This window comes from Sus scrofa, chromosome 7 (assembly GCF_000003025.6).
Source record: "Sus scrofa isolate TJ Tabasco breed Duroc chromosome 7, Sscrofa11.1, whole genome shotgun sequence".
NCBI classification, from domain to species: Eukaryota; Metazoa; Chordata; class Mammalia; order Artiodactyla; family Suidae; genus Sus; species Sus scrofa.
In genome coordinates, this window is record NC_010449.5 from 64,080,433 (window position 1) to 64,107,198 (window position 26,766).

General features: G+C 38.3%; 1 protein-coding gene across 2 annotated transcripts in view; it reads right to left on the reverse strand.

The window, feature by feature from the left end:
• The window catches only part of BRMS1L (breast cancer metastasis-suppressor 1 like), a 40,567-nt gene continuing 16,654 nt past the window's right edge, over positions 2,854-26,766 (reverse strand). Inside the window, exons 5-10 of one of the 2 annotated variants that reach the window (XM_001926256.5) lie at positions 12,901-12,997; positions 11,699-11,782; positions 10,706-10,770; positions 9,934-9,973; positions 7,301-7,427; positions 2,854-4,462 (exon numbers count right to left, since the gene is read on the reverse strand). In XM_001926256.5, the coding sequence (XP_001926291.1) occupies positions 4,345-4,462; positions 7,301-7,427; positions 9,934-9,973; positions 10,706-10,770; positions 11,699-11,782; positions 12,901-12,997 (531 nt within the window). In that variant the 3' untranslated portion in view covers positions 2,854-4,344. Of the gene's footprint in view, positions 4,463-7,300; positions 7,449-9,933; positions 9,974-10,705; positions 10,771-11,698; positions 11,783-12,900; positions 12,998-26,766 lie in introns of both variants that reach the window. The other variant, XM_013989042.1, reaches the window with a different exon arrangement.

A 26,766-nucleotide genomic window follows, 5' to 3' on the forward strand; every position in this document is an offset into this window, starting at 1 on the left:
AGCTAAATATATTTCCTTCAACATCCCACTAATAGCAGGTATCATTTAGCCTCTGCTTAAGGATCTGGTGTTCTAAGCTGTTTAACATAAATTATAATCTTTATTGGCAGAAATGAAATGCTACCATGTGGCCCTCTTCTGGCCTAGAATTATGGCCTGGCTCGCTTCAAGAGAATGCAACAGTATCCTTGCAAGTTCACCCACTTCAAACTTCTAGTTGATACAGGAAAATGGAAAAGGAAAGGAAAAATGAACTCCAAAGACTATTCCTACATAACTTTTCTCCTTGATCTTCATTTAATAAACTGTGTCTTTGAAAAGGAATATATTCAAGTTTAGGAGCAAAGAAATTTTAGACTTACAGTTGTTTACAAGTTAAAGATAGAGCAATTGATAGATCAATAGATAGATATACATAGATAGAATAACATATTTTTCAGAAAGATCAGCAACTTGAGATAATCAACCAAGCTTAAGAACATTCACAATATAAGTTCTGTCACAATCTTTTGCCTCGCCTACCTTGAGAAAACCATGAGGAGAAATTCCTAATACATGTAAAGAGCAAAGAAATGGGAAAGTGGCTGGAAAGGGATGTTATAATTAATAAATGGATATCTGGGGTCTTGCAAAAAAAACAAAAAACAAACAAAAAAAAGAAATTCCTAATACATGGTTAATTAATAAAGACTAAACATCAGAATTCTAACATTTATGTTCATTTTGGGTTGAACATGAAAGATATTAAAGAATGACTTTCTGTTCATACATTAAACATACTTCCTGGCACACGGCAGGCACTCAAATGACAAGCACTGTTTTATCACTGGCTGCCCATGAGCCAGAGGCCACAATGGACCAATAACCTGAGCAAAATGGCAAAGTACATGGTATAAAAACAACTTAGAGGGGGGCTGTGGACAAAGCCGACAGCACATGGTACAGCAGTGAGATCCCAGCAGAACATTAGGAAAAAATAAAACTAAAAATAAGATTAGGAAAAAATAAAACTAAAAATAAAACTAAAAACTAAAAAATAAAACTAAAAAACACAATACCAGAAAAGGGCTATCTCATGACAGGACTGTGACTCCTGGACATTTCAACACAACGAAGAAATGGGTGCAAGTTTGTTTTCACACAGATTGTCCTAGAAGAAAAGAATATGCCACTAGCTGACTTAAGCCAGGTCTTCTCAGTCCTACTTTCCCAGGGTTTAGCACTAAATGGACACTTGGCTGTCCCTTCAATCCACTGTAAGTTGGTCAGTCTAACTTCCCCAGAGCTGTCAACCCTGGGCATGTCATCAGTCTGCTTGGGCTGCCATAACAAAAAACCACTGACTGGGTGGCTTTAACAACAGAAATGTTATTTCCTCACAGTTCTGGAAGCTGGAAAGTCCACGATCAAGCTGGTTTCTCCTGCAGTCTTTTTCCCTGGCTTGCCTTCTCATTCTTTGCTTGGTCCTTCCTCTGGGTGCACGCAGCTGCTCTCCAAATTTCCTGCTTTTATAAGGACATCAATCAGATTGGCTTAGGGCCCAAACTAACACTCATTTAACTCAATCACCTTAATTCTTTAAAGGCACCATCTCCAAATACAGGCACATTCTTAGGCAAAAGGGGTGCTAGCTTCAATATATGAACTTGAAGGGGAGGGGAGGACACACTTCAGCCCAAGCAGAGCATAGGGACAAGTTTAAGCATTTAGGCCTAGGAAGTAAAGGGCAAGACTCTAGGCCACAGTGGCCAATGAGGAAACCACCCCACTTAATCCCACCTAACCTATAGTGCCCACTTCCTGCAGTTCATCCATTAAGAATGTAAGGAGGAGTTCCCTAGGAACCTGCTATGGTGCAGGTTCAATCCCTGGCCTAGGAACATCCACATGATGTGAGTACAAGCCAAAAAAAAGGCAATGTAAGGAACATGCATTTTTCCTAACCCCCACTCTGAGCTTTCATGTTCTTTTAAAAATATTTTAGATTTTTTTTTTTTTTTTTTGGCTTTTTAGGGCTGTACCTGCTAAATATGGAGGTTCCCAGGCTAGGGGTTGAATTGGAGCTGCAGCTGCCGGCCTATGCCACACTGGATCCAAGCCACATCTGCGACCTATACCACAGTTCACGGCAACGCCAGATCCTTAACCCACTGAGCAAGACCAGGGATCGAATCTGCAACCTCATGGTTCCTAGTCAGATTCGTTTCCACTGCAGACAAGTATACACTTACCTGAATCAGTATCAATGTCATGGAATAGTTATGCATGCTATAAACACTGAAGTTTTGAAAGTAAACGTACTAAAACATAGGTCTTTTTTTAAAATAAAGGCTTTCTACTTAGAATTTCAGAACTTATATATTTTCACTATGGTATAATATTAAGCATATTTTAAATTAAGTATAACTCAGCTGTGTTAAGTACCTAAATATATATCCCAACAGAGGTTGAACTGTGGTTTAGAGAAGCAGAAAGATTTGTTCAACACTCCATATCAGTGTAATTTGGCTCATATCCTTCTTACAAGTAGGCAGGTTATAAATAATAAAAGACTTTATGGAGTTCCCATCATGGCTTAGTGGTAACTAAACCAACTAGTGTCTGTGAGAACATGGGTTCGATCCCTGGCCTCAATCAGGGGATTAAGGATCCAGCATTGCCATGAGCTGTGATGTAGGTCATAGACGCAGCTCGGATCTGGCGTTGCTGTGGCTGTGGCATAGGCTGGCAGCTGCAGCTCCAATTCAACCCCTACCCTGGGAACTTCCACATACCCCAGGTATGGCCCTAAAAAGCAAAAAATAAAAGAAAAAATAAAAGAACATATACACAAGTCATTCAAGACACTACAAATGACACTCAGACACATCTTTTTATTATATACTAAATTTAAAAATACAAATCTTATTAAAAATGCTTATGAAACATTGTATACATAAGTACTGTCAAATACTATCAGATTATGACATTATGTACATTTGCTAAGGTTAATTAGAAACAGAACAATGTACATAACTTTGCTGATAGCGAATTTCAGAAGTCAAATATTTTAACATTTGGCAACTGTGAAGTAGTGATCTGCACAGGAAGATGTCTGCAGAGGTAAACTGGTGAGAAAAGAAACAGAATAACGCAGATATTCCTTCCCCAAGTGTTAATCAGGAGATCTCTTCCTCATCCTCTTAAGTCTCAAAATAACAGAAATTAAAGTGCAAAAGACCACCAGGAATACCTGATCTAGCTGTACCCTAATACATACTACAGCTAAGCGTGCTGCCGTATTGAGGGTTTCGATTCTCTATACTGTTCCTGAGGTTTTAGAAGTTAATTTTGACTGTGACGAGGGGGAAGAGAAGCCAATACTTTCTAAATTGCACCAAGTGGCCTTAAAGGGTAGAAACACCAAAGATAAAATTATTAATTTGAGAAGAGATTCAAGGAGATCATCCCTGTCTATTTTGCCCCAGGAATAAAATTAGGATCCGAACCTAGTTTTACATCTGGAAAATGCTTACTAAAAATCTGTTTCAAAAGATCAGACACGTCCAGCAAGCACCACAATACTGTCAGTTACTGCTCACCACTTCTACACTGCATCATAAACACCAGGCTTAAACACCTGCCCTCGAAAGGGTCACAAGAAAGACAGGTAGAAGCAGGTTATTACTTGACACTAATTTTACTAATCAACAGGAAGTGTAATTTGTAAAAATAGGTCACCCACCATACAATCAAAGAAGAGGAGAAGGAAAGCTGCTAGTCTACAAAAGTGCTCCTTTTAGCTTTCAAACCCAATAGCTTAATTTTGGGTAAAACAAGATTGTAAAGTAAGGCCATCAGTTCTACATAAGCTGATGATGCCGTCTATACATACACATGTATAGTGTTTAAATTTCAATTCTGATTTGACACTAATATACTAATACAAACCACTTATAGGAAACATTTTATCAGGCTTATTTACAAATACGTGATCAGTGACAAAGATACTGAAAATCAAGAAAGTTGCAGATAAGTGTAGCCATTTAGCAACATAGTTCGCTAAAGGTAAAACAGGTTACATAAAAACCAAAGAAAAAAGTTTAGTAAGAAACCCCTACCATATATACCTACTGGTCATTGGACCAAAAAAGGCAAGTAAGTGTAATGATCATGATTAAACTTTTATCACTGTCTCTTTTAATAACATATCAACATGAGGTTTACTTAGAGTACTACCTACAAATACACATTCTCTCATGATTCAATGAGAATATTAAGTTATCAAATACATTTTTTATTCCCATGGCACATCATAACTTGGTAACACTAATAAGGTAGATTTAGATAACACTTAAATCATGATTACGAATGTTTAATTGAATATTTTCCTTTCTGTAGCTGTGAAATATAAAGCTTAGATTTACTTCCATCAGGCCTCTTAAACCAAACTTCATCATGGTTAATTGTTGTAATTACGGCACTAAAAAGGAAAAAAGAAAAAGAAAGAGAAATGAATGAATGAATTACAATACGCCTCCACTCATTTTAGAGGACCAGCTATAAAACCAAAATAGCTGTACTGCAAGAGGAGATTCAGGTATACAACTGTCATTTACCAGAATGCTGGCTATCAGCAAGGCATGCTGTCAAAAATATCATATTCAGCAACACTTAATAGATAATCTCCTTTCTCTTAATCGAGGATCGAGCTGGTAAAATTTATTATTAGAGCAATTAAAAAGCACATTGTCCAGAACAGACTTGTCAAGGGGCAGAAGGTTGGGGAGAGATGGAGTGGCAAACTGGGATTAGCAAGTGTAAATTAGGAGTTCCCGTCGTGGCTCAGTGGTTAACGAATCCGACTAGGAAACATGAGGTTGTGGGTTCAATCCCTGGCCTCGCTCAGTGGGTTAAGGATCTGACATTGCCGTGAGCTGTGGTGTAAGTCACAAACACAGCTCGGATCCCGCACTGCTGTGGCTGTGGTGTAGGCCACTGGCTATAGCTCCAATTGGACCCCTAGCCTGGGAACCTCCATATGCCGCAGGTGCAGCCATAGAAGACAAATAGACAAAAAAAAAAAAAAAAGCAAATGTAAATTATTATACAAGGAGGGAATAAACAATAAGATCCTACCATATAGCACAGAGAGCTATATTCAATGTCCTGTGATAAACCATAATGGAAAAAAATACTTTTTAAAGTGTATAAACAATAAACAGGAGTTCTCTCATGGCACAGCGGGTTAAGGATCTGGCATTGTCACTGCAGCAGCTTGGGTTGCTGCTGTGACGTGGGTTCAATCCCTGGCCCGGAAACTCCACATGCCGTGGGCACAGCCAAACAATCTGGGTAGAGTATTCTGTGATAATCTATGGGGGTATAGAATCTGAGAGAGAATGGATATGTGTATATATATGACTGGGTCACTTTGTTGTACAGCAGAAATTATCACAGCCTTGTAAATTAACTATACTTCAATAAAACTTTTAAAAAAATTTTAGGAGTTCCCATCATGGCGCAGTGGTTAACGAATTCGACTAGGAACCATGAGGTTGCAGGTTAGATCCCAGTGTTGCTGTGAGCTGTGGTGTAGGTCGCAGACGCAGCTTGGATCTGGTGTAGCTGTGGCTATGGGTTAGGCCGGCGGCTATAGCTCTGATTAGACCCCTAGCCTGGGAACCTCCATACGCAGAGGGAGCGGCCCTAGAAAAAGCAAAAAGACAAAAGACAAAAGACAAAAAAAAAAAAAAAATTAAAAGTTCCTATCAAAAAAACATTCTTTAATAAATAAATAATAAAAGGAGTTTCTGCTGTGAGGCAGTGGGTTAGGAATCTGACTGTGGCAGCTAGGGTCACCACAGAGGCATGTGTTCAATCCCTGGCCTGGAACAGTTAAGGGTCAAGGACCCAGTATTGCCACAGCAGCAGTGCAGGTCAAAGCTGCAGCTCGGATTCAATCCCTGGCCTGGTTAACTTTGATGTGATGCAGGTGTGGCCAAAAAAGAAAAAAAAAAAAAAAATCACAGTATTTTGAAAATTCAAACACTTTGTTTACTACTGATACCTAGAAAAAGATATTTTTTTACGGTAGAAGGTTACTACTCTGAGACTTACATCCTAAACTAGTGAAGAAATTAAAGCAGTGATGGGCATTAAAAGTTTCCAAAGGCCATACCAAGTAAAACTTAGAAGGCTCTATAACTAATTATGTAGACTTTATTTAAACCTAGACAGATTGAGTTTTTTACAAGGCAAGTTCAGTTTTCAAGTCATACTTTAATTACCACTACTCTAAGTTTTTGTTAATTTTCCATTTCTTCCCCACTGATAGAAATTTTTTTATCCAAAATATGTAACACACCCAAAAAAGTTAAGGATTAATAAAACCACACTGTGGAAGCACACTGTCAAACTCAAAATAGTCTGGTTTAAAGGTCATAATTTTAGGATCATAACAAACCATCTATTATGAGAATTAACAAATAGGATCTGAGCTGGCTAAATAATTCCAACATTTCCAACATGTTAATGCTCAAGTCCACGAACTTAATATGTAACTCTGGCATACAACATTAATATGAGTATGCAAACATGCTAATTAAATCATATGTCAAGAGAAAAACAGAATCCATATGCAACCAAAAATGCATTATGAAGGCACTACAGAAGTAGCAAATACTTATAGATAACAAAATGCTAAGCTCTAATACTGGAGGAATATAGCCAATATTTTTAATAACCATAAATGGAATATAATCTTTAAAAATTGTAGTTAAAAAAATTTTTTTTGTCTTTTTAGGGCATATGGAGGTTTCCAGGTTAGGGGTGGAAATGGAGCTGTAGCTGCTGGCCAATGCCACAGCCACAGCCATGCCGGATCCAAGCCACATCTGTAACCTACACCACTGACTACAATGTCAGATCCTTTAACTCACTGAGGGAGGCCATGGATTGAATCTGCGTCCTCATGGACACTGAGTAGGGTTCATTAACCACTAAGCCATGACGGGAACTCCTGTATTAAAAATTTGTTTGGAGTTCCCGTCGTGGCTTAGTAGTTAACGATCCATGAGGATCCATGAGGATCCATGAGGATCCATGAGGATGCAGGTTCAATCCCTGGCCTCGCTCAGTGGGATCCTGCACTGCTCTGGCTGTGGTGCAGGCCAGCAGCGACAGCTCGGATTCAACCCCTATCCCTGGGAACTTCCATGTGCTGTGGGTACAGCCCTAAAAAAAAAAAAAAAAAAAAGCTAAAATTTTCTTTAACTTTTAAAAACTAATACTGAGTGCTGAAATGATAAAGACTTTTTACCTTGTAGGACATTCATCTTTTTTGTCAATACATATCGTCTGTCCACGTATATACCATTCACCATCATAATATAATCTTCCCTCTTCAGATCTAGCACTGTGCAGATGTTTTTCCAGTTTCACAGGTGCTAAAGGGATCAGTTCAAAAACTGTTATATTAATAAGACATTGTCAGAACAAAAAGTGCAGAACATTATGTATTAATACCAAACCATGCATATATGTGAAAAAAACACTAAAAATTCTTAGGTGACAAACCTAAACCTAATAAGAGAATTTCATTTCTTACATTTTTATATAACTAAGTTTTTAATATAACTTATAAAGCTAAACAATATACAACAAATCAATTAACTAGGTAAGTACAAGAAGGAGAAGCAGTACATTATCAATTACTAGCACAAATTCAAAGATTTATAATATGAATTGCCGTATTTCCACTGGAAATTTTTTATATTTTCTCCCCTGCAGCTGACACTTCCAAAAAAGCAGTTTAATATATAGTCCCAGAGTTCCCCAGGCCTTTGATGATAAAAAGGAAATGTCATGAGTAGAACTTCCATTTTTAAATCCTAGAAATGGTTTGGCCTTCATGAAATAATCTCATGCAGAGAAAAATGTTCTTTATGGAAGTCCACTGTCAAAAGCACACACTGAAATAGGAACCTCTGCTCATTCAAATGTCACCACCTCAGAAAAGTCTTCCCCAACCACTCTACCCACTCCACAGTTAATCTTCATCACAGCTTTATATTTCTTTCATAGCAATTCTTAGAATTTGTCATTATCCGATTAGTTATTTATTTACATATATATTATTCTGCCTCCCCCAAGGAAGTTCCAGAGGCCCATCTCTTACAGCATTGTATTCGCAGAGCCTCAAAGAGTGCCTGATAGGTACAAGGTATTCAATAAGTATTCACTCATTCAACAAATGTTTTCTGATCCCTGGGAGATGTTTCTGACCTTTGTGGATCTTACAATTCTGTCAGGAGGCAGATAAACATGTAAATAGTCAATAAAAAATTACAAACTGCGTTAAGTGCCATGAAGAACACAAAGAGGGCACATGCCAAAGATAACAGGGGTTGGGAGACCCTCTCAACAGTGTAGTGAGACTCTTAAAAGAATCCATGACAAAAATGTTCATTTAGGTAGTTACCCTTCCAATTAATTCCCAAGGGAGGAGTTCCCATTGTGGCTCAGTGGAAATGAATCCGACTAGTATCCACAAGGACGCAGGTTCCATACCTGGCCTCACTCTGCAGGTTAAAAATCCACCATTGCCATGAGCTATAGTGTAGGTCGCAGACTCGGCTTGGATCCCGCATTGCTGTGGCTGTGGTGTAAGCAGACAGCTACAGCTCTGATTCGACCCCTAGCCTGGGACCATCCATATGCTGTGGGTGGGGGCCTAAAAAGACAGAAAAAAAAAAAAAAAAAAAAATTCCAGCACTGACAGTTTGGGTGGAAATGCTGTAAAAATTTGGTTGTGAAGATTGTTATACACATACAAATGTAATGAAATTCATTAAGTAATTAAAAAAAAAGAAACCCAATAAAAAAAAAATTCCCAAGGAAACATTGCTAACAATTTCCTGACATTACATAATGTTTAAAAGAATCCTTGGGTTAAATATAAAATAGAAATTGGGGTTCCCTGGTGGCCTAGTGAATTAAGGATCCCATGTTGTCACTGCTGTGGCTCAGGGCACTGCTGTAGCATGAGTTCAATCCCTGGCCCAGGAACTTCTGCAAGCTGTGAGTGTGGCAAAAAATATTAAATTAAATTAGAAGTTTACCTATTATATATTATTAATCTGTTTGAAGGTGACCCTTCTTAGTATTTAAAACATGTGGTTTTTTTTTTTTTTTTTTAAATTCCAGCTTCAGAGTTCTCTTGTGGTACAGAGGGTTAAGGATTTGGTGTTGTCACTGCGGTGGCTTTTGTCACTGCTGTGGTGCCTGTTCAATCCCTGCCCCAGAAACTTCTGCATGCTGTAGATGTGGCCAGAATAAAAAAATTCTAGTCTCACTGTCTTTAGAAGGATTAGGAAATCTCACATATTAGTGAAAGAAGGCAGAAACAAAGTTATCCAAGATAATAATGTCCATTACTACTTTGGCAGTGATTTCAGACTTTCAAAAAAAACCATGACAGTATAATTTGATGATAATTTTACTAAGGCAAATCAGAATGTGTAAATCTTAGTAGTGTATGAATTTTCTTGATGAATCCCACTGCCAGCATGCTAATCTCTCACCTAGAAAACACAAGCACAGAAGAAATTCTGCCCACAATTCCAGAAGATGCACAGGCTCCCTGAAGGTCAACCACAGACTCCAAACCTCCCCCTCTGCAATTACTAAGCCCATAAAAACAGTAAACATTTTTTAAATTATTGATCCATCCTTGGCAATTGTAATGTAGCTAAAATACTGAAAGAAGAAATAGATTCCACTTAGAAATCTTGAAACTTTTACATGAGGCAAAGACTCCAGAAGGATTCTTCATAATCCTGGGTGCAGTGTCCACTGAAAAAATGAAACCACTGAAGGAGGAGCTCTTTAGTGTGTAGATGATTTAACAAGTCTCCACAGAGAAGATTTGTGAACTCAGAGTAAATGACTTACGTTCTGTTTTCACTCTGTGTGGACCCAATGTAGCCATTGCCTTAATTTAAAAAAGAAAAAAAGAAAGAGGAAAAAAGATGATATCTAAGTTCACAGACAAGGTAGATTTTGGTATCTATTTAATATATACAACACTACTGATAAGCTCAATAACAAGCACAGTGAAATATCATCTTCAGCTGCTCTAATAAATTGGTACTAAGACTACAGGAATACATAAAGAGAATAACAATTTCTGCTATAGATGTTATCAATGCTTGAAATAATCTCTAATCCTCAACTAAGAAGCTCCTGGAAATGGAAAAATGTAATGGGAAAACAAGTCTCCACTTTTAAACAAGCAAAGAAAATCCTGTAACTCTTGAATGTTTAATGACAGAATGCAAGACATACAATAAGGGTTCAAATATTCACTTCTGTTCATTCAATAAATATTTATTGAATGCCTCCTGTGAGCCAGTAGCAGGCTAAGAACTGGGCACAGAATGATAATTTATTATTATATAGGGGCAGCCAAAATGAATGCTTTTCTGTACTTTCGCATAAATTATTAATTACATTTTCACGGGAAAAAATACAAATGACTAACATGCCTTTCTTAAAATACTTTCGCAATCCACTGTCATCTGTATCAGTAGCATCAAGTGCCTTAGAGGGACTGTTGTAAAGTAAAGCATATTTACAATATTTTGATGTATTAGTGAAAAATCATAGAATCTTTAAAAGCAAACTATAAAACATATACTTGTATTCCACTGCTCTTTCATCATACCTTTCTTATTGTTGTCCAGTCTTCAAGAATATCAAGATCTTGTAGCATATAAACTATATATGGACGTTGAAAAGTCAAGGTCAATTTAGCTGTAGGACTTTCACATTTTGAATTATACTTCCAAAATTCTGTTTTCCAGAGAATGGAACACTGACTTATGGACATAACCCTTCAGCATGCTAAATTACGACTTCAAATTATTCTTCAAAAAATGTACCACCAGGATAAATATATTCCAGTACCACAGATGTTATAACCATATTCTCTTACTCCTACAGTATCACTGATAGTAAGATACACCACCAACCTAATCACTGCTTTGAGGTGGGGGGAAAAGGCAGGAGCAAGGGGAGGGTACCACAGGGAATGCCAAGAGCGAATGAACATATTAATTTAATTTAAAGACACTCCTGTTTCAAAAACAGTAAAAGTGATAAAAACTACAGATGAGACTTAAGCAATCATGCTATACACTAAACAGCTGCTTCATATCAAGGCCCTTGTGAACTACAAAGCCATACAATTTTCAAAGTCGAGATCTTAACTAAATTTTAATTCCTCCCCCCTCCTTTTCTTTTTGTCTTTTTAGGGCTGCACCCATGGCATATGGAAGTTCCCAGGTTAGGGGTCAGTCGGAGCTGCACCTGCCAGCCTACACCACAGCCACAGTAACTCAAGATCCGAGCCACGTCTGCGACCTACACCACAGCTCACCACAATGCTAGATCCTTAACCCACTGAGCGAGGCCAGGGTTCAAACCTGCATCCTCACTGATACTAGTAGTCAGATTCATTACTGCTGAGCCACAATGGGAACTCCCTCTACTCCTCTCTTATTCCTCTTAATCTAAATCATACCCTTCTGCCTTTAGTTTTATAAATCTCATTTGCTTATGACTGGATCTTGCAAATAAAGACAAGGCATACTAATAAAAGATTCACAATGCACATTAAAATGAAACCAAAAAACTCAGAAAATCTGGAAAAAGATATCTGAAACAACAACTGGCTTCTTTTTGTCAGGACTGAAAGGATCCTTCCTCTTTTTTCTTGACTGAAGCTCATCATTCCACAGCTCTGGCAAGTAAACAAAAATCAAGTATTAGCTGATTTCTGGAACCCAAAGGAAGAAAAAAAAGTCTATGTAAGTTCATGGTAGCAAAATTTCATTGGTGGCTATGTTTATATACTGTATATATGTATATATACTATATGTATATATATGACTATATAATTTCAACAGCAGGTGTGTGTATATATGTATGTGTGTGTGTGTATGAATTTTCCTCTGCCTTTATTACTGCAAAAACTAACTTGACACTTAATGAGGAATAACTGATGAACATATGTCAAACACTTTGTTAAATGTACATCACATAAATTGTCTCAACTAATACTCAAAGCTACCTCTGAGGCAGATAGCCTCATTTCTTCAACTATATGAGAAGACTGACTTAGAGAAGCCAGAGTAACTGTCACCCACAGTCATCCAAGTAGTAAATAATGGAGCAGTAGCATTAGGGCTCAGCTTGTCCACTCTGTCTATTCTATATTGGAGAAACCGAATTTACAACAAACACATGCAAGAACAATAGGAAAACCCAGTAAATCTTCCATCCAGTGGAAAAAGCCTTTCTATGATATCCTGAAAAAGCCACTTTCCCTTTGGACTCATCTAATTATTAATAAGTATTTCCTTCTTCTGAGACAAAAATCTGCCTCCTTGTCATGTCCATCCCTTTGTCCCAATTTGTGTGGGACCAAAGAGAAAGGTTTTTATTCCTTCTTCTACATGACATCTTCCAAGGCTTAGAGGAAGCAATATACAGTGTAGCTGTTTTCCCATACTATTCTTATACTAAAATAATACTCTTACTATTTTTATACCTACAGTTCCTGTCCACTTCTATTTTGTTCCTTTTCATGTGCTCCACTTGCTATATTTTTCTGAGGTATGAGTGCAAGTCAAAGCAATAATCATGGTCATATCAAATCTTTAGCAGCCTCCCCTCTCCCCAGATACTATGACATTTCATTTATGTGACGTTTGTACAGGAGACCAGATGTTACAAAGGGTCAGTGTCCCTTGAGCATCACAGTGACAGCCCTCCCCTCCCCTGAGGTACCTGAACATCAGTGACAGCCCTCCCCTCCCCTGAGGTACTTGAACATCACAGAGACAGCACTCCCCTCACCTGAGGTAATATCAATGCTGTGCCTGTCCTCTTCAAGTCTTCTTATCTTCTCCTCCAATTCACTCTGCACTGTATCATACAACAAAAGCTTTTCACTCTGAAAAACAAAATAGATTATACATAAGTAGAACTACCTTAACTAAGAGGACCAAATACCTCACTGTTAAAGCACTTGAACATATGGGACATTCCTTTAATTCCAACTTAAAAATTCTAAAGACGAAACGTCAAATATATGAATGAACTAAAACTAGAAAATATAGGATCTAAATATACATAGAACTACATACAATTACTTAAGAACATCGGTTTATATTTGATAAATAAAGAAGTAAGCATTTACTTTATTTAAAAAAAAAACTCATAGTAAGCTCCCACAGCCCCTCTTAAATATAAGCAGGCCCCCCCCCGTCACCATAACGGAGAGCCTATCCTATAAAGTACATCATTATTAAATGAAAGATTTTTTTCTCATCAGAGCAATAATCAAGCCTCACTAGTATCTGAGAATCCTATTAGAATAGGCTAATATAACACCAAGAGAAAAACAATTCAATTACAGTCAAAATCATAAAGCTTTCGACAAATTCTATCCAAATCTTTCAATAAAACTATAGAAAGACTGAGTGACTTGCTAAGAGACAGTACTGTTTACTAGCAAATCAGACTAGAAGCTAGGTTTACTAGTTCCAGCCTTTTGGGTTTTTGTTTGTTCGTTTTTGCTTTTTAGGGCTGCACTCGAGGTATATGGAGGTTCCCAGGCTAAGGGTCAGATCAGAGTTACAGCTGCTAGCCAACGCCACAGCCACAGCAATGCCAGATCTGAGCCACGTCTGTGACCTACATCACAGCTCGTGGCAACACCCGATCCTTAACCCACTGATCGAGGCCAGGGATTGAACCTGCAACGTCATGGTTCCTAGTCGGATTTGTTTCCACTGAGCCATGATGGGAACTCCCTATTGTTTTTTTTTTTTTTTTTTTTTTTTTTTTTTTTTTTTTTTTTTTGTCTTTTTGCCTTTTCTAGGGCAGCTCGCATCGCCTATGGAGGTTCCCAGGCTAGGGGTCTAATTGGAGCTGTAGTCACCGGCCCACGTCAGAGCCACAGCAACTCAGGATCTGAGCCACGTCTGTGACCTACACCACAGCTCACAGCAATGCCAGATCCTTAACCCACTGAGCTAGGTAGGCCAGGGATCGAACCCATAACCTCATGGTTCTTAGTCGGATTCGTTAACCACTGAGCCACGATGAGAACTCCCTGGTTTTTTTAAATTATAAAACACTGTGTCCCTTATTTTAAGAGCCCTAGAATGCATATTAGTATAATAAATAGATTTATTATATAAAAATCTGTGACAGATTCCCTCCCACCCACTCACCACATGCTTATTTCTAGTGAGGATATTAGCCTGCTGCGATATACCTAGATATGATTGTCTTGTAGAGGCTACTAGAATACAATTAGATATGATTTCTCGTGGAAGGCATAAGCCATGCCCATTTTCAGCATTCCCAGTGTCAATCCTCTCTTTTGGGTTTGAAATTTAGAGTCTACAGAGGCTTAAAGGTTCTCCTGAGTGATAGAGAAAGACAGCTTTTGTCAATCTAGGCAACCCAGGACCAAGAGAGAAAGAAAAGCTGAAGAAGACCAAAATTTAGATCTCAGGAAAAATTATCTTGTTACATGCTACTTTCTATGCTTACTTTCTTTTACTTACTCCTCTGCCTTTGGTAAAGTCTTATGGAATATTTTAGCCTTATCTACACTGCTACGAGAGTTGGGAAATGTTACGCAGCAGAGAAGAAAGGTGAGCAGGCTGCAGCCATGGTCAAGAGAGTGTGACAGCTATGACCAGAGCCAGACTCTCCAACCAAAGATGACTCAATGCACAGCAGGACTGATAAACCTTTTGCTTTTAAAAATACAGAAGTTTAACTGCATGTTCCTTCCTTTCCATTGATAAATTTACCCTAGACCAAGAAAAAAATTCTAAAATAAATCTACCAATCATTCTTTACATACATTCATATATATAAATACACACACACACCCCGCCCAAAGGTTTTACTTAGAGAAATTGTACACACTTTGTATGTTTCCTAATTTGCATTTTTCATCCAACACAATAAATTTCCTGGTTTGTAAATATTTACTCTGAAGATAATTTTGACAACATCATTACTATAATCTAAAAAGTCTTCCTATTAGGTTTCTGGTCTTCTAATATTATAAACTAGTTATTATAAACATTCTTATATTAAATTGTATATCTAAGATTAATTCTTTTTTCATATTTTAAAGTTTTATTGGAAAAAATTTTTTTTATATTTTTAGGGCTGCACCCATAGCATAGGGAGGTTCCCAGGCTAGGAGTCGAATCAGAGCTGCAGCTGCCGGGCTACACCACAGCCACAGCAATGCAGGATCTGAGCCATGTTTGCAACCTACACCACAGCTCACAGCAACGCCAGATCCTTAACCTACTGAGCAAGGCCAGGGATCAAACCCACGTCCTCATGGATACTAGTCAGGTTTGTTACCACTGAGTCATAATGGGAACTCCAAAATTTTTTTCAATTGAAAAAAAAAAAAGAATGGAGCCATGAATATCTTTGAATTTTATTATAATTAAAGTTTTGTGGAGTTCCTATTGTGGCTCAGGGGTTAACAAACCCAATTAGCATCCATGAGGATGTGGGTTTGAAACCTGGCCTTGCTCAGTGGGTTAAGGATCTGGTGTTGCCATGAGCTGTGGTGAAGGCTGCAGATGCGGCTCAGATCTGGCGTTGCTGTGGCTGTGGTGTAGGCTGGTAGCAACAGCTCCAACTTGACCTCTAACCTGGGAACCTCCATAGGCTGCAGTGGGGCCCTAAAAACACAAAAGACGAAAAAAAAAAAAAAAAAAAAAAAAGAAAGTTTTGTGGTAGTATAATCCTCTTTATAATTAAAGAAAAAAAAGTACAGTGGGACTGAAATATTTGAAGCTTTGAGGGTATCTCTAAAACTATGATAGGCATTTTTTAAAGTATACAGGTAGAAGGACCTTAAATATATCCTCATTCTTATACCTTTGTTCTTCTCTCCCTTAACCATAACCCCCAACCCCTGAGAAGAAAACAAAGTCAAAATGAAGCAGCAAGAAGACACCTGGAAAAGAAAGAGGCATCCAAATTCCCTTCCCTGGGTGCCTGTAGAGGCTTCTATAGTCAATAGGTAATTCAGCTTTTTTTAAGTACTACTAACTATAATTACATATTTGGCTTCAAAATCTCACACCCCTCCAAACTCACACTTATACTTAGTGAACCTGCTCACTGAGCCTTTTTGCACAATGACACCTATACTGTTTATCAGGATAACTTCAAGGAGTCCCAGGCAAGGGCCCCAAGTTTCCACATTTGCACTGGTCTTCCCCCAGCCTGTGTTCAGAACCAATTCTCCTTTGGCAGTTCCCTGACTTAGGCACTACGGTTCCCAACTTCCCTCTGGACTGGAGTCCTGAAGGATTTTAAAAGACTAACATTACCTAGAGCAAAATACATTAAAAAACTACAATCATTTTTTTTTTTTATAAGGGCCGCACCCACAGCATATGGAAATTCCCAGGCTAGGGGTCGAATCAGAGCTGCAGCTGCCGGCCTACACCAGCCACAGTGACATGGGATCTGAGCCATGTCTGCAACCCATACCACAGCTCACAGCAATTCTGGATCCTGACCCACTGAGCAAGGCCAGGGATCAAACCCACATTTTCATGGATACTAGTAGGGTTTGTTTCCACTGCATCACAACAGGAACTCCTCATGTTTTTTTTTTTTTTTTTTTTTTTAAGTGTGCTGCACTGGAATAAAAAGATAAGCAGAATAGAATCTAAAAGACAAGAAACAGACCCTGGCTATGGGAAATTTTATAAACAAGGTAACTTTTCAAGTTATTTGGAAATATGACAACAAATGACAACAGAAAAATAAGTTTGACCATATAAAGGAAAAGACTCGGTTCTTTGCCTCATGTTACACAAAAAAATTAACGGACTAAAGAGATTTGGGTTTTTTTTTTAAGTTCTATTGTATCATTTTTATTAGATCTCACATATTAGAGTTTCCCTGTCTGACTTATTTCACTTAGTATGGCAATTTCTAAGTTCACCCATGTTGCTGCAAATGGCATTGTAACATGCTTTTTAATGGCTGAGTAATATTCCATTGTATATATGTACCACATCTTCTTTATCCAGTCCTCTGTTGATGAACATTTATGTTGCTTCCATACCCTGACTATTGTAAATAGTGCTGCAGTGAACACTGGTGTGCAATTATCTTTTCGAATTATGGTTTTCTCTGGATATATGCTCAGGAGTGGGATTGCTGGATCCCACTAAAGATAGTTCTATATTTAGTTTTTGAAGGAACCTCCGTACTTTTCTCCATAGTAATTGCACATTTTCACCAACAGTGTAGGAGGGTTCCCTTTTCTCCACACCTCTACAGCATTTATTGTTTGTAGACTTTTTGATGATGGCAACTCTGACTGGTGTATGTTTGGGTATTTTTGGGTTTTTTGTTTTTTGGCCATGTCTACAGCATATGGAACTTCTCAGCCTAGGGATCAAAACCATACCACCACAGCAACCTGAAATGCTGCAGTGACAATGCCAGATCTTTAACCTGCTGTACCTCAAGGAAACTTCTAGACCCAAGAGTTAAATTTACAAAATGAAATCCAACAGAACTAAAGGAAAGATGGTGACTCTTTATTTGAAGTTGGAATGAAGGAAGCCTTTCAAAGTGCAAAAATTAGGACAAGTCATTAAAAACAAAACTATGCAGGAGTTCCTGTTGCGGCACAGCAGAAATGAATCTGACTAGTATCCATGAGGACGCAAGTTCGATCCCTGGCCTCGCTCAGTGAGTTAAAGATCCAGCATTGGAGTTCCCGTCATGGCGCAGTGGTTAACGAATCTGACTAGGAGCCATGAGGTTGCGGGTTCGATCCCTGGCCTTGCTCAGTGGGTTAAGGATCTGGCGTTGGCCGTGAGCTGTGGTGTAGGTTGCAGACACGGCTTGGATCCTGTGTTGCTGTGGCTCTGGCGTAGGCCGGCAGTGGTAGTAGCTCTGATTTGACCCCCAGCCTGGGAACCTCCATATACCGCAGGAGTGGCCCTAGAAATGGCAAAAAGACCAAAAAACAACAACAACAACAAAAAAAATCCAGCATTGCCATGAGCTGTGGTGGTAGGTCATAGATGTGGGTTGGATCCCCCATTGCTGTGGCTGTGGGATAGGCCAGCAACTACAGTTCCGATTCTACCCCTAGCCTGGGAACCTCCATATGCCTTAAGCGTGGCCCTAAAAAAGCAAAAAGGGCAAAACAACAACAAACAAACAAAACCTATGCAACAGAAATTAAAATCTCATTAAAAAGCAAACAAAAGTAAGAGGAAGGCAGTAAAAAATATTTGCAACATACAAAGGCTTAATAACCATAAGATGAAATTAAACAAGCATGGATAAATCAGTAAGAAAAAAACAAATACTGTCCAAACTCATGGCCAAAATAAGCCAAAGAGAGAAACAGCAAACAAAGCGCAAATTACAATGTGCATTATGTGATGTTATTTTTCACTCAGCAAAGTTGGGTTTTTTTTCAACTGTAATAAACAATGACAGCTGGGAATATAAACCAACTCAACACTTAGGAAATAACTTAGAAATAAGTATTGAAGGTTTCTGTTTGTTTTTGTCTTTTTGTCTTTTCTATGGCCGCACCCGCAGCATATGGAGGTTCCCAGGCTAGGGGTCTATCAGAGCTGTTGCTGCCGGCCTACACCAGAGCCACAGCCACACCAGATCTGAGCCACATCTGCAACCTACACCACAGCTCATGGCAACGCCAGATCCTTAACCCACTGAGTGAGGCCAGGGATCAAACCTGCAACCTCATGGTTCCTAGTTGGATTCGTTAACCACTGAGCCACGATAGGAACTCCAAGTATTGAAGATTTTATTTACTCTATCTTCTGATCCAGTAATTACACTGAGGATTCTATCCTAAAGAAATAACAACCTCAGCCAAAGGTGTATGCAAAAAAGATACTCACAATAGCAATACTTATAATGTATAAAACTAGGAACAAAGTAAAATGCAGTAATTGAGTATCAGGCTACATAAATTACTGTACATCTAGACTACTACTCTGCAGACACAAAAAACTTGAAATGCAAAAAGTAGGGAGAAATGTCTAGGATAAAATTAAAAATGAACTTAGATCATAAACTCTTTCTTCCCTAAGACATAATAGAATATACCACAAAATGCACAAAATAAATCAACAAACCACAACTGTAGTTATCAAACAAAGAAAGGGCTCCAGTGTCATCCCACAATCTCTGAACATGGTAACCAAACTGAGATAGAACCTTTAGGAGCTGCACTACAAACACTATATGCCAATATGCACTTTGGAACAAATGAATGTGAGAGAGTGGGGAATATTGTGAAAAGTCTGAGTAATACTTCCAAATCTAGAAAGAAATGAAGAAGGGTCTGGATGGGTAGTCTGGAAGAAAATACATGGAAAGCCCTAGAGAGAGAGAATGCCTTCCTTATCACATTGGGCCCACCAGTGGGAAGAAAACTTCTTGAGCATAGGAGTCAACAGGCTCTGCACACAGGCAGATTTTACAGACTCACTCTTAAATATGAATGATTGGAGTTCCCACCGTGGCTCAGTGGTTAACGAACACGACTAGTGACCATGAGGTTCGGGTCTGATCCCTGGCCTCGCTCAGTGCGTTAAGGGTCCGGTGTTGCCGTGAGCTGTGGTGTAGGTCCCAAATACGGCTCGGATCCTGCGTTGCTGTGGCTCTGGTGTAGGCCAACAGCTACAGCTCAGATTCAACCCCCAGCCTGGGAACCTCCATATGCCGCAGGTGCGGCCCTAAAAAGATAAAAGACAAAAAATAAAAAATAAATTAAAAAAATATATATATGTGTGTATATGTGTGTGTGTGTACATATATATATAATATATATATGAATGTTGCTAAAGGTGATTAGTTATTTATGAAAAGTACCCAAATGACAGTATAAAAAAAAGCAATTCTATATAATACAAAGGAAAGACATTACCCCTATGAGAAAAGGAGTTATAGAAAAAAATATAAAAAATATGGTTGCTTTCATTTCCTTCTTTAGACTAATTTCTCAAGTTTTCTCAATAGATACTTATTAATGTTATAATCAGGAAAAAAATTAAATGAATAGACAACCAAAAAGATCAGAGCTCTGAAGAGCTCTCGCCCTTCTTCTCAAGAATTGGAATCCTAACCCTGAACCCTAAGAGCCTGGCTGAGACCTTGCTACCACCTACTGTCACATCTTCATACTCATTTCCAGCTCTGTGGGGAGGCTTAAATGAGATACCCTAAAAAAAAGCATCTCCACCCATCTTAGTGTCAATGATTTCCTCCCTTGATTTGATACAAACTATCTACTGCCTTGATTACCACTGGGTTTTTGGCACACTCTCTGTGTGCATACCCTGTGAAACCGCCTGGTCTTTGGTTCTGGCTCCTCCTTTCTATCTGCTGCTAAATCAAACTTTTACTCTGACAACTGGCAGTGTGTCTTCTTTCTTCCTACTTCTCTTGCCTCTCAGGTTATTTCTCTATGAGTCAAACGTAGAACACTAAGAAATAAGCAGATACAAGGCCCTGAATAGCAAAGTTCAGATTTAATGGTAAACTGCATGAATGACTAGAAAGATCAAAGGATTTTCATCCTGGTTCTGCTGCTTATTATTTGTGTGGCCCCCAACCCAAAGCATATTACTTAACCCCTCTGAGCCTTAGTTAACCCATTCATAAAACCAAGATAATTTAGGGAGTTCCTGTTGTGGCTCAACCATAACAAACCTGACTAGTACCCATGAGATCGTGGGTTTGATCCCTGGCCTTGCTCAGTGGGTTAAGGATCTGGCACTGCCGTGAGCTGTAGTGTATGTCGCAGACATGGCTCGGATCTGGCATTGTGGTGGTTGTGTAGGCTGGCAGCTACAGCTCCGATTAGAACCCTGGCTTAGGAACTTTCATATGCCATATCTGCGGCCCTAAAAGCAAAACAAAATAACAACAACAAAAAAGGTAATTTATGTTCTGTAAAGTTGCTGTAAGGATTAAAATGGGAGAATGAAAAAGGAAAAAAAATTTTAATTAAATAAATAAACAAATAAATAAAGTGGGAGAAGGGATATAAAATATATAACACTCTAAGTTTCCTTTCACCCTTTATTTCCTATCTAAAATGCCCTTGAACTACCGGTGAGTATCTTCAGATTAATTATATAATTAAACAGATTATTTATAACATTAATTGTATAGTAAATATATAAAACATCAAGGCATAACTAAACCAGAAGATATTTAGGTAAACATTAAGCATCTCTATGGAGGAGGGAGGACTCTCAAAGCTAAAAAATGATGGACGATAAAGAATTTCACTGTAACTGTCTAAGCAAAAAACATTTTTTGAAGATATCTTATTAGCTTTTGTTTATGGCAATATAGTGGACTAAATAGCCACAAAATAAAACTCCCAACATACCCGGACAGGTATTTTAGACAAAATACCATAAAAATCTTTTTCAAGGTATGACTAATCTTTTAAGAAAATAAAAGATATCCCTAAGAACTAAAAATAAATAAGAAGCTGGAAAACAGCACACTAATCTAATGCTGAAGCTGTGTTTCCTTGGGATCTGTGCTGGTTATTTAATAGAAAGGCATTGTTTTTAGTGGTTTTTGGTTAAAAAAGTAAGAGCTTGGGAACTGGAATCCCTGCATGGCCCTGAAGGCTAACTACCTTCAGGTAAAAAGGTAGACTGAAACAATCCACCTAGAGAAATCTGTCTCAGCCTATGCAATAAGTGGAAGGAAAAGTTTTCCCTGAAAATACGTCACCTCAGGTCTGATCTCTGCATGTTTGAGATTCAAATATACACCCTGCATCTTACAGAAAACCCCAAACCAAAAAACAAAAGCAGTCATGTGCTAGTGACAATAACAGGATACCTGGTTAAGACAACTTAGCAGAAATAAAAGCAGATACCATCTGAGTAGCTCCATCCTTTGTTTAAGGCTCACAGAATTCCTACCAATAAAGCCTCTAGAATCATGAAATGAGGAAATGAGGTTTGGCAGAAATGAAAAATAGCAGAATTAGGCTCTGAAGAATGTCAGATAATGACTTAATAAAAATATGAATTAATTATTAAGTGATATGGAAGACAGAATGAGGACTTACATATGACTAATTAGAATTCTAGAAGACAGAAGTAGAGAAATGGAAAAGAGGCAATCCTGGAAAAAATAACAGCTGAGCAATTTCCAGAAATAATCGAAAACAAATTCTGAGATTCAGAAAACACAATAAATTCAAATCAAGAGAGAAAAATAATCTCTATGGAGATACACAATACAAACCTAAAGAACAACAATTAAAACAGCTTAAGAGCAGCCAGTGAGTGGAAGGGAAAAAAGTTATCCACAAATGCCTGTAGGCTTCAAGCAGAGATTATAGGAAGTAAGATCCTAAAAATGTTAAGAGAAAATAACTGTCATCCGAAAATGTTATATCTCCTTAAATTGTCCTTCCAGAACTTTGACAAATAAAGCTTTTTAGGGACAAATAAAACCTGAGTTTTCCACTAAAAGACTCTTGAAGGAATGCCCAGGATGTTCTTCAAAAAGCAAAAAATAAATCTGCAAGGAAGGGCTGCAACTCAAAAACAGTGAACAAGAAACTAGTAAAATGTGGATAAACCTAAAAAGAACTCAATCTATTAGAGGAAAGCAATGCCTCCTCTGAAATATAAAAAACAAGATAGAACTAAAACAGTTCTATAACACGTAATTTGGCAGGGAGTAATGAGAGAGTTCTAAGGTCCTTTATAGGAGCACTAGGAGGAGGACAGAGTTACTGATTAATATTTAGATTCTACTAATGTAGATATGCATGTTGAAAACTTAAAGTAATCATTAAAATACAGAAATGGAAGGTATGGGGATACTCATTAAAACAGAAATAGTAGGTATAACTTTATGATGTGATTTTTTTTTTGGCTACATCCATGGCATACAGAAGTTCCCTGAGCAGGAATAAAATCTGAGCCACAGCAGTGACAACACTGGATCCTTAACCAGCTGAGCTACCAGGGAACTCTCTAGGATGTGATTTTAAAACTCAATGAATCCCAAAAAGGTCAGGAAAGAGAAAAAAGGATAAAGCAGAACAACCTGAAAACACAAAATAGGTTGCAATTAAGTATCAAAATATACAGGCTTAGAAAACAAACTTATGGTTACCAAAGACAGGCATCAGGGAGGGATAAATAAGAAGTTTGGAAATAACATATACACACCACTATATACAAAGAGGTAATCAACAAGTACCTACTGTATAGCACAGGGACCTCTAATCAATATTCTGTAATAACCTATATGGGAAAAGAAATCTGAAAAAGAATGGATATGTGTACATGCATAACTGAATCACGTTTCTGTATATCTGAAACTAATACAACAGTGTAAATCTAGGTATATTCCAATATAAAGTAAAAATTACATTAAATTGAAAAAAAATTTAAAAATCGAAGGAACCGCTATCAGTATTACCGGATTAAATTTACCAGTAAAAAGACAGACTATTACAATAGTTTTTATTGGGAGTTCCCGTCGTGGTGCAGTGGTTAACGAATCCGACTAGGAACCATGAGGTTGCGGGTTCGGTCCTTGCCCTTGCTCAGTGGGTTAACGATCCGGTGTTGCCGTGAGCTGTGGTGTAGGTTGCAGACACGGCTCGGATCCCACGTTGCTGTGGCTTTGGCGTAGGCCGGTGGCTACAGCTCCGATTCAACCCCTAGCCTGGGAACCTCCATATGCCGGGGAGCGGCCCAAGAAATAGCAACAACAACAAAAGACAAAAAGACAAAAGACAAAAAAAAAAAAAAAAAAAAAAAAAAAAATAGTTTTTATTTTAAATCAAGGCACATGCTATTTACAAGTAATACACCTAAAATGCAAGGCCAGAAAATAGTTGAAGGAGGAAAAAAAAAGGATGAAAAACCTTTTATCAAGCAAATCCTAGGCCAAATAAAACTAGGGTAACTGTTATATAAGATAAAACAGACTGTAAGGCAAAAATCACTGTTACAGAGTTAGAACATAAAAAAAATAAAATGTTACACTTACGAAAAATATAAAAATTCTAGGAATTCCCACTGTGGTGCAACAGGCTAAGGATCTGGCAGTTGTCACTGCAGTAGCTCCAGTCACTTGCTGCAGCACAGGTTCCATCCCGGGCCTAGGAATTTTCATATGGTTTGGGTACAACCAAAAAAAAAAAAAAAAAACTTAAAAAAATAAAAATTCTATAATGTGAGCCTGGTAATATAGCCTCGATATATAATAAAACAAAAACTGATAGAATGGAGACATGGGAAATTAAAAATCCCATTTACAATAGCATCAAAAAGAATAAAATACTTAGGAATAAACTAAAGTCAAATATTTATATAATGACAACTAGAAAACACTGATGAAAGAAATTAAAGAAAACACAAATAAATGGACAGATATTCCACGTTCATGAATTAGAAGACAATGCTGTTAAAATATCCATATTACCCAAGCAGTTTAAAAACTCAATATATCCTTTTTTTTTTTTTTTTTTTTCATTTTTAGGGCCACATCTATGGCATATCTAAGTCACAGTTGCAGGTGCAGGCCTATGCAATGCCACAGCAATGCCAGATCCAGGCCACATCTGCAGCTTGCAGCAACACCAGATCCTTAACCTACTGAGCAAGGCCAAGGATCAAACCCAAATTCTCATGAAGACTATGTCGGGTTCTTTTTTTTCCGGGGGTGGGGGCTGCACTTGTGGCATATGGAGGTTCCCAGGCTAGGAGTCGAATCGCAGCTGTAGCTGGCCTGTGCCACAGCCACAGCAACGCCGGATCTGAGCCATGTCTGCAAAACTACACCACAGCTCACAGCAACGCCAGATCCCCAACCCAGTGAGTGAGGCCAGGGATGGAACCTGAATTCTCATGGATACTAGTCGGATTTGTTTCCGCTCCACCCCAATGGGAACTCCCTATGTTCTTAACCTGCTAATCCACAATGGGAACTCCTGAATGTAATCTCTATCAAATTTCAAATAACACTTTTTTATAGAAACAGAAAAAGAATCCTAAAATTCTTATGGAAACACAATGGACCCCAAAGAGCCAAAATAATCCTAAGGAAGAAGGACAAAGCTGGAGGCACAGACAACAAAAACAAAAAGATGAGTGGGAGTGCATCAAAATAAAAAGCTTCTGAACAGCAAAGGAACAACTCAAGCGAAAAGGCAACGTAACAGAGTAGGAGAAAATATCTGCAAATTATACATCCAATAAGGACTTAATATCCAAAATAGATAAGGAACTCTATTTTATAATGTGCAAAGAACTCCAATACACATTTCTCCAAAGAAGACATACAAATGGCTGATAGGCACATAAAAAATGCTCAACATCACTAATCATAAGAAAAATTCACATCAAAATCACAATGAGGAGTTCCTGTCATGGCTCAGTGGTTAACAAATCTGACTAGTATCCGTGAGGATGCAGGTTTGATCCCTGGCCTCGCTCAGTGGGTCAGGAATCCAGTGGTGCTATGAGCTGTGGTGTAGGCCACAGACGTGGCTCGGATCCTGCATTACTGTGACTGTGGTGTGGGCCAGCAACTACAGCTCTGATTCAACCCCTAGCCTGGGAACCTCCATATGTCGAGGGCGTGGCCCTAAAAAAGCAAAAAAAAAAAAAAAAGAAAAATCACAATGAGATAGCTCTTAACATAGGATGGCTATTATCAAAAAATAAAACATAGTAAGTGTTGGTGAGGATATGGAGAAATTGGAACCCTTGTGTACAGTCGGTGGAAATGTAAAATGGTATGGTCACTGTGGAAAAACAGTACAGAGGTTCCTCAAAAACATTAAAAATACAACTACCATATGATCCAGCAAACCTACTTCAGATTATATAACCAAAAGAACTGAAATCAGGATCTGGAAAAGATATTTACACTCCTGTGTTCATTCCAGCATTATCAATGGCCAAGATGTGGAAAACAACTTAAATGTACATTGAAGGTTGAAGGGATAAAGAAAATATGACATATACACACAAAGAAATATTATGTATTCTTTTAAAAAAAGAAGGAAATCCTGCCATATGCTAAAACATGGATGAATTTTGAGGATTTTATGCTAAGTGAAATAAGCCAGGAGTTTCCAATGTGGCTCCAGAGTAACGAACTCAACTAGTATCCATGAGGATGTGGGTTCAATCCCTGGCTCCACTCAGTGGGTTAAGGATCTGGCATTGCCATGAGCTGCGGTTTAGGTCACAGACACGACTAGGATCTGGTGTTGCTGTGGCATAGGCTGGCAGCTGTAGCTTTGATTCGACTCCTAGCCTGGGAACTGCCATATGCCTCAAGTGCAGCCTTGAAGAAAGAAAGGAAGGAAGGAAGAAAGAAGCCAGTTACCTAAGTACATAAGGACAAATATTGCATGACACCAATCATATGAGGTATATAAACTAGTCAAAAACAGAAGCAGAGAGTAGAATGGTGACTGCCAGGGGCTATGGGCACAGAGAAACAGGGGGTTGCTGTTCAATGGGTATAAAGTTTCAGTTACACATGACAGTTAAGTTGCAGAGATCTGTTGTACAACAGTGTGCCTATAGTTAACAATACTGTACTACACACTTAAAATCTGAGGGTAGATCTCATGTTAAGTGTCCTCAT